The 9,152-nt window shown below is 42.7% G+C and overlaps 1 protein-coding gene across 1 annotated transcript; it reads right to left on the reverse strand.

The window, feature by feature from the left end:
- Positions 1 to 1,115: 1,115 nt before the first annotated feature.
- Positions 1,116 to 7,738, reverse strand: sumf1 (sulfatase modifying factor 1). Its single transcript, XM_083669277.1, has 9 exons — positions 7,423 to 7,738; positions 6,957 to 7,130; positions 6,478 to 6,552; positions 4,474 to 4,556; positions 4,281 to 4,403; positions 3,977 to 4,091; positions 2,757 to 2,870; positions 2,457 to 2,516; positions 1,116 to 1,321 (listed from the first exon to the last, which is right to left on the reverse strand). The coding sequence occupies exons 1-9, from the start codon at positions 7,708 to 7,710 to the stop codon at positions 1,220 to 1,222; spliced, it is 1,134 nt and encodes a 377-aa protein (XP_083525403.1). The 5' UTR covers positions 7,711 to 7,738; the 3' UTR covers positions 1,116 to 1,219.
- Between the last annotated feature and the right edge of the window lie 1,414 nt (positions 7,739 to 9,152).

The raw sequence follows: 9,152 nt of genomic DNA on the forward strand, positions 1-9,152 counted from the left end.
CAAAGGAGACTCCTGGCATCGCCCTTGAATCCACCTGAATCCAAGATTCCTTCAAGGCCAGACTTTGTGGTGACATGGCTTACTTGGGATATGTGAAACTCAATGTCTGTGGGCTGCGGAATATACCTCTGAATGGACGCATGACAGGGGAGGCCTTCCATGTCTCTCAATGTGTCAAGAGTCTTGTGACCTCCCCAGAAATACATCTCCTCTATCCCCCTTGCATTGATACGCCTCATTCTCCTACCCTGAGAGAACACACTATTGAACAGTAAATGCCAATCGCAATATGAGCATCTGTGATCATAGGGCTATTCAATTTCAATTTCTGCTTGATTATGTCTTGCAATCAATTTGCAAATAGCAGTGAAAGAGATACTACAGGATTTGTATCACATTCAATTACATCAAATTGTGGCTTAAGTATTGACTGTATGGTTCATGATATAACATACACAATCAATTTTCTTATCTCATTAGACCACAGTCCTCAGTTTATCGAAACTAGTAATTGGAACAACTAATTTTTTGCATCAAACTCACTGTAACTCAAGAGCCATAGTCTGTGACTTTGAAGATGTAGACGTTGATGTAGACGTTTTCGCAAAGACTTTTTCTTGATGTCAGCCTTCTTGAAAACGAACGTATTTCAAACGTATTTCCGCATGACAAGTCTTGTCATATTTTCCTTGTGACGAGAATTGAACATCATTGTTTTTCGGTTCAGTTTCGGTTTCGGTTAGTGTGCATACATTTGAAGTTTGAGGAACTTTTCTCATACAAAATAATGTTTTGATCAGTTACGTTCGGACCGCGTCTTGAGGGGCGTTTACTTCTGGGGTGCGTTTGTTTACCATCTAACCCACCTGCGTAGACTTCTCTTTGATTGGAACGGGCCGCTCCGCCCTTCCCGGTTTAACCGCCATTGCCCAGTTCAGCCTGATCGAACGGACCCATTGCCAATGTGAGATAAAAAGATTCAACTTAAATGTCTTCAAGGCTAAATGAAAAAAATGAACACAACACATTGCACCAGGCACACTTCAACAAATGATAATACACTTCAGCTGTTTCAACATTGCTAATAAAAAAGGCAATTTCTAAGATGTTTTAAGAAGTTTTCTTTATTGACATAGAAAAATATTATTGACCATTTACGATTTAGCTACATTCCTAAATATGTACATACATCATGGGGTAAATTTCCAAGGGTGAAAGGTTATGCTTGAACTTCGGAGACACAGCGAAAGCCTAGGTTCGAGGCAGAGCTGTCAGGTGTGTTCTGACTCCTTGCTGCACACCTGTACCTGTAACAGTAGGACTGGGGAGGGAGGGGTAGGGAGCGAGGGAGGGGTAGGGAGCGGGAGAGGGAGGAAGTAGGACAGAGAATCATACATGTAAATAACATTGATAGAACCCAAACCCTGTTAAAAAAAGATGTCCTTCCTCCCTTCAATTAATCACTGATCACTCAACACGATAGGTGAAAGTACAGGTCCCGATAGCTTTTACCAGTCCAGGTATGTCATATCAGTAATTAGCCTATCCCAATGACTGGAAGAAGGAAGGATGCATTTGTTAGGTATTCAAGCAGGGCCAAATGTGGTTTACATTCATAAAGCCTGCTTGATTGAAGTCCTTCCTTCCTTCACATGAAACAAACAGAGCTCTGTGCCCAGGACTCGTTTTGCATGCTGTCCACTGCATCCTCATGGCAACCGTGGCTGGTGGGCAGACTGGTTCAGTCACCAGGGGTGGGTTTAGAACAGTGCATAAGGATAAAAGCTCACACAATCACCTATCCTTCTCCATGACAGAGAATCAGATCTGTTCTACACTATACATTTCTATCCTGAATGGTTTGAGGAAGCTCAGTCTGCGGAGGAAGAGCTTGTTTGCCCTCTCAGTGGATTGCCTAGCAACTGCCATACCAGACAGTGGGGAAAGAATGCATTTCCCCTTTTGCCACTAAGCAGGTGGGGTTGGGAAACAGCTCCCTTGTTTACAGCCAAATTGGAGAGAACATGCTGATGTCACAGAGATGTCAATGGGATGCTGATGTCACAGAGATGCCAAGTCAGCATTTAGCCTCATATCAATATCCCACCTGTCCCTCTGGATTTGTGTTTCTAATCATACCAATACATTTACAAGCAATAAATGAATGCTTATGTTCTCAACCTACCTCTGTAGAGTCATACCGGTCTGCAGAACTCAACACACCCACACACACATCAGAGCCTAGTTGGTCTCTGAACCACCCACCCACCCACACAGACCAGAGACTCCTCCAGGAGGGAGGGCAGGCCTACAGTACATTGTACTACACTGGGCTAAAGCACCATTATTCCTTCAAGTGATCAACTGTAACATTCTGACAGCGCACAAATGCATCAGTATTGGCAATTACAGGCCAATTATAGTAGTTATATAACACTTGCATATGCTTTGTTTACCTTGTGGCACATGTAGGACCCTCCTTTCTTCACTCGGTCTGTGCCTGACGATGGACCCCTCTACAAAAGTAAAGGGTGAACAGTGTCAGACCAACCCAAACAAGAGCAAAAGGGATGGGACATAAAAGCAAGTGTGTAGTTTCATATCTCCTCTCTGCAATGTGTGTGTGTATGTGTGTGTGTGTGTGTGTGTGTGTGTGTGTGTGTGTGTGTGTCTGTGTGTGTGTGTGTGTGTGTGTGTGTGTATGTGTGTGTGTGTGTGTGTGTGTGTCTGTGTGTGTGTGTGTCTGTGTGTGTTACCGGGTTGTTCCGTTCGTCTGTGGTGTGGTGTACAGTCCACCAGTCAGATGTCCACTCCCATGCATTCCCCACCATGTTGTACAGGCCATAGCCGTTGGCAGGAAATGACATCACCTGTAGGAGATACATGTAGAAGTAAGGAGAGAGAATTTTAGTTTGTTTGCTTTAACCAGAGCACACCGGACAGGCTATTATTGGACACAAGCAGTTATTCTGCTACCCCCGCCGCTGAGGACAAACTGCTGCTCAAACCCACGTTATGACACAGAGCTGAATATATATATCATAGCCTACTGAAAAACAAATATCCACTAACATTATTAGCCTACAATAAATCAGTCAAACCCAGATTTATCTTTGATAGATGGTAATTTATAATCTTTTCCATACAAGACTGCTGCAAATGATCTGTCAGTCTTTTTGAACATACGGGCAATGCCGCAACTGTCGCTCAGAATCAAATGCGTGGAATAAATCATCTGTTAATATCAGCAGAGAATACAGACTGGTAAACAATTCATTTTGACCCGGCATTTATTAGGGTCAGGAGCTTGTTTGCTTCTGACTATTATTTGAAACAGGCTTTTATTGGCAACTCAGTGTTTATTGCACGTTTTACAGTTAATGTATATTTGTGAGTATGTGTGGAAATGTCACACAAAGTGCGACCCTGACCTCTGACAGAATGGTCCATAAATCATTACACCCAGTATTGACAGTGGTAGAATATGTTTCATTAATGTTATCTGCATGTAATTCATCTGATCTGGAGCAGCTGTGAGCTGGTAGTGTGACATTATGATGAACTCTTGATTTTCCTAATCTCGTAACAGCATTCACTTCCTGTTGGTAAGCGTTGGCTCAACCAGAGATCAGCTTCCTGTTTCACCACAATGGATGTGGGTAAAGGCCACCCTGCCACACACAGCCTGTCCAACATGGAAGTGAACCGACTCCGATCAGGCCTTTGTGGTCACACCCGTTCATTCTGGTTTAGAATGCTGTGTTTCAGTCTCATTCTCTGACTACTAGTACTATTGCCACTTTTTATTACTTATTATTGAATTGTTGTTGTTGCTGCTGTTGTTGAGCGTGGAGCAACATCCCAAAACATTTCACTATGTCTATTACAATTGTATGTGATATAAGTGACAAATCAAATTTGATTTGCTTTGATTTGACTCATTCTCCTTTTCCTTTCCTCGTATTCACTCCCTTACCGGTGCAGTTTTGATGTATCCGTCCTCTGCAGAGTTGTGCGTGGGGAACTCTCCCTGCCAGATGTTAGCGTAGTGCAGTCCTTTAGGGGTCAGCTTGTTCCCCCAGGGGTAAAGTCTGAAACACAAGGAGCATCAATCAAGCAAGGGGTTAGGGCAGCAGCCAAGAGAGATGAGACAGGGTGGTAGCAGGTGCATACAGAACACAGAACACAGAACACACACACACACACACACACACACACACACACACACACACACACACACAGAACACAGAACACAGAACACACACACACACACACCTTACCTGTCCTCCAGGCCGCCCCTGCAGGCGTATTCCCATTCTGCCTCTGTAGGTAGTCTCTTCTGGGCCCAGGAACAGTAGGCTACGGCATCCGTCCACGACACATGCAGCACAGGGTGGTCCAGCCTATAAACAACCTGGTTTATAGTTCATGATAAGACACAAGGATTTTCTTGTGAAGAGAAGCGATTCCTACCTGTCTGTGATGCTGGAGTCTGGGCCCTCAGGGTGCCTCCAGTCCGCCCCTTTAACAGGCAACCACCAGGGGGCAGCAGCCACCTGTCAACCAGGAAATGACCATCTCAGATACGTATATGGTACAGGTCAACACAAGCAGGAAATTATGTCATGGTATTGGGCTGAGTGACCCACACGCACACGCACACGCACACGCACACACACTCCTCTCCTAGTGTAGAGTTAGTGGGTGGACAGCTTCACATTCCTGAGCCATCAGTGTTTACTCTCTCTATCTTAAACACTGCCATACTCTCCTCTTTCAGGCCCTCGCTAAAGAAACTGCACCTCATAACAGTGCTCCACCAACAACAGTCTATACATACTGAACTGTATACAGTATGTAATCTACAATCTGTATGTCTATAGAGAGTTCTCCTCCATACTCCCCAACATATCTAACATTACCTATTATATTAACTCACTTTCTCCTTCTCCTTCTACTTCTCCTTCTCCTCCTCCTCAACAACAACAACAACAACAACAACAACAACAACAACACACTAGCCACCTAAGGCATCTTCTATCATAGAAGTGTTTGTTTTCTTTCTTTGCATTTAAGGCAAAACTGTATTTCTCACATAACAAAAGGTTCATGGTGTAAGATGTGGATGTTTTGAAAGGCTATTAAAAGGCATCAAAGTCATTGTTCTTTTAGCATATTTGGAAAATGGTCACATTACTCAAGTCAGCTTTGTAGGTTTGCCAGTAGGCCTGTCAAAGTTCATTGATGCCATTGATTTATTTAACTAAATACTGTATAATAATAACTAATAATAACTATAATAATAACTAATAATAACTATAATAATAACTAATAATGCTCTTGTATTGCAACATAACAGTAAAAGGTACCGGGTGCATTGGACCCAATGAAAAAGCAGGAAGCAGAAAAGTAGTTCAACTTCCAGAAGAAAAACAAAGCGTGTGAACTTGCCCCCCCCTGGCCCCGAGTTCTCCCAATCTCCATGGCAACGCCCCAGAGTGAACGTCCATCTGTGAGTGATTACATGGTAATGTGTGTCCCAATATCCGCCCCTCCCCTGAGGACAAGAGCACAGTCTGAAACAGAGTTCCACTCTCTGCCCATCCACAGTACGTATACGTCTGTGTCTAAATCACATTCCGATTCCATTTCATGACTTTGAACAAAGAACAATGGATCAGCATTGAATGCATGTGTGAGTCTGTGACAGTCTTTCTGATTTGCATCACTTTCGGTCCATGTCCTGAAAGATGATGCACTGTACAGAACTGCTCTATTGGATTGCATCCTGGTCAATGGTGACACCAGAGGGCATTCACCCTCTCCATACAGACTTCAAAGAGGCATCAAAGGAGACAGATGAAAGTGATGTGCCATCATAACATGTTATACAACAGGTTAATGAAAACAAGCATGATTGGCATTGAGGCGTTTGAAGCTGTGATTTAATAACGATAATGTCATCACAAATTATGATATTCCTATGCCGCAGTTGATTTGTTTATCATATTCCCTAGAAAACGCTTGTAGTTTTGGGGACTACATTTCTCAGAAACCCACACAATCTATCTAAAAAAAATGTTGTTGGATTTGTTGTGTAACTGTTATAATGCCCTCAAAGCTGTGATTTATCATCAATATTGTCACTTGGTAGGGGTTTGCCAGCACCCTACCCATGGCAATATTGACAATAAATTATGGCCTCTCTGGCACTATTGCTTAAATAGAATTTCAAGAACAACAACTACAAACTACAGCAACATCATGTCTATGACGAGGACTAAAATACTCTCCAGCTAAATGATGACTATTGATGACTATTGATGACTATTGCAAAGCATTGAAAGCATGGCTATTAACCTGAGAGTTAAACAAGCTGAGTAAATGCTACATTTATGAATCCTGAAAGGGTAATTTCGATTCGCTTCTTTCTCTGTTGCCTAAATCTTCGGTCTGGGCTCTGAAGGGCACACTTACCGCCTGGGTGATCTGGTTTTTGACAGCATCACTCAACAGCCCCTCAAACGCAAATGAGTCTCCGAACCTCTCGGCCTGGGGGACACACAACAGAGACAGAAGTGACAGCACCCCAGGATGATGGGCAGAGCAGAGAAGAATCAAAGATCTTCAGGTATAAGTAACAGCTGTCAAAGCAGTGAAAGCATGATCTACCGTCAACATGTGTAATATATAAGCCATTTAGCTGACGCTTTTATCCAAAGCGACTTACATTGCAGTGAGTGCATACATTTTTCAGTAAATATGTGTTATATATTAATTATATGATCTGAATTATTACACCATCATGACAGTATAATGTGTTTTCATGTTTGTTATCCATTTAATACTGCTGACCAGCCTGACCCTGCTACCGCCTGGACAAAGTCTCTCTTGTAAACAACATTTAATCTCAATAAGATTAACCTGGATGGATATAGATTTGACATAAAGCATACCTCAGTAACGAAGCCTGTAGAGTTGATGAAGTTCTGGAACTGGCTGTTGCTGACCTCGTGTATGTCCATGTAAAAGGGGTCCAGATGCACCCTCCGCTGTGGCCCTTCACCATCTGGAGGGATGGCAGGGTTGTCTGTGCCCATCAAGAACTCCCCTGCCGCAATCAGGACCATCTACAGACAACAGACAGACATCAGGACCATCTACAGACAACAGACAGAGATGAGAGCAATCTAATTCAATACATTCAAACCCCATTCGAATCTAACCCCATTAAAGCCCCAAAGAACAGACACCAGAATATTTCCAGTGCATGCAATAGGTCAGCTGGTGCTAGACTGCCAGTGCCAGAATGAAAATCTGTTGGAAGATTGATGATTTCTTGACAAGCCAACAGAGACGTGGTCTGCTGCAACAAAGAAGAGTCACTGTTCTACATGTGCATACAAGTACACCTGTGCATACCTGGCTGTAAGTATCTTCCTTCTTCCCACGCGTCTGACTGTCAGTTGGCGCTTCATTTGCCAATTTTGAGTATTTGACAGCAGGGTTTCCCGATGCAGACGTTTCTCTGGCAATATCCACGACAGCATCTCTCTTCAAGTTGTGACAGCCACAGCTCGAGCTCTCTGGTTCCAACGGAACGACCGTCTCAGATTCTATCTGGGCAGACAAATCTAATTTGTCTTGAACACAAATCACTGAATCTTTCAAATTCAGGGAAATTAAGACGAATAGTAAATAACGCAACATTGTTAGCTCTCAGTTGCAGATGGAGCCATGCTTCCGCATTGTGCTCAGTCACGTGATTAGTCAGCTGGTAAAATTGTAATTCCCTTCTGTCAAAATGTAACAATCGTAATTCAAAATATGATTTATTTACTTATAGCAAATAAGGCGAAATTCTGCTCAGTGCAGGGTATGTTTACGCATTGGGGTGATTTATTGATATTACTGAACATGTAATATGTAAAGCAAATTCTCACAAAAGCAGAAACAATTCTGTGGCAATGCTGCCATCCATATTTATACATGAATATGTACTGTTTGACGTACTGACTGATTTTTTTGGATGTACAGTCTGTAAGTTTAGGCCTAGTAGCCTATATTAATTGACAGTGTTGCTCATGCTGAATGACATTTTAACTTGATTGTTGGTCATACAAATACAACGAGTGTCAAATACTGACCCAATGTGAGCAAAAACACAAAAGGCAGGGGAGGGTAAATTTCTTCCTCTTTTAATCTCTCTTGTAGTTTTTCTAAAGTTTGGAAGAAGTTTCTTTAAATGCTCATGACGTTGTGGGACTTGTAGTCATGGCCGCACTTTCGGCTTCGTTAGTTGTCGCGAGGATACTATTCAAGAAACAGCATTTCCCAGACACCGATGCTGGTATATAATTATCTGTGGAGCCTCAGAGCTTTGAGCGCTCTTGTAGCGAGCGCAGGGCAGGGTGATTGAGCTGTCAAAAATCGGACTCTACTCGTTGGCGATCCTTGTACCATGGATTACTAGGTGATAGCGAGATTGTTGTCATGCGCTCCCGTTGATCCAACTTCAAGAGTCGCTTCCAAGCACTCATCACAGAGAAGCCGCTAAGGTAAAGTTGAGCGAAACTCTGTGTAGTTTATCAGAGCATCTTCTTCGTCTTGATAAATATTTGGAGTAGACGCACACATACCCTTTGTCCTGGCCACTGAGATTCGGTTGAAACGCGTTTTTCCTGTGTTGATAGAATTGGCTATATCCGCTAGCTTATCATTTCGACAAGGTATGTCATTATTTCTCAAATCAAATCAGACTGCCAAAAGAGTGTGTAATTTTTTCATTTTATTATATCCCATACATTGGATATAGACTGTCACTGGCTGTTCTCTCCACCGTGATTTAACTAAAGTATCCCTCAGTGAAGTTAAAGGGATTTTGGATATGCAATCCTGGGAGCTATCCCATGGGTTGATTTACTCATTTACTCATTTACTCATGATGGTGTTTGGGTTGATACTGGTGACCTGATACAATGCCCTTGGGTGCATAGTTTTATGTCTCCAGATATGCATCACCACCCAACAGTGTTGCCCTGTTCTCACTTCTTACTATGTGCCCTCCCAGACATCATGTTTAATTCTCAGTAGATTATTTTGAGGGTATCTATATCTATATATATGTGTGTGTGTGTGTCTTGTACCTTACT

This window comes from Argentina silus, assembly GCF_951799395.1.
Source record: "Argentina silus genome assembly, chromosome: 4".
Taxonomy (NCBI): Eukaryota; Metazoa; Chordata; class Actinopteri; order Argentiniformes; family Argentinidae; genus Argentina; species Argentina silus.

Bases quoted from the DNA above. Each gene is read 5' to 3' on its own strand.
- sumf1 (XM_083669277.1), bottom strand. From the start codon at position 7,710: ATGTTGCGTTATTTACTATTCGTCTTAATTTCCCTGAATTTGAAAGAT. The intron at 4,557-6,477 runs GTAAGTGTGCCC...CCTGGTTGACAG, and splicing joins AAAACCAGATCACCCAGGCG to GTGGCTGCTGCCCCCTGGTG. The intron at 4,092-4,280 runs GTAAGGTGTGTG...CTTGTGTTTCAG, and splicing joins AGGGGCGGCCTGGAGGACAG to ACTTTACCCCTGGGGGAACA.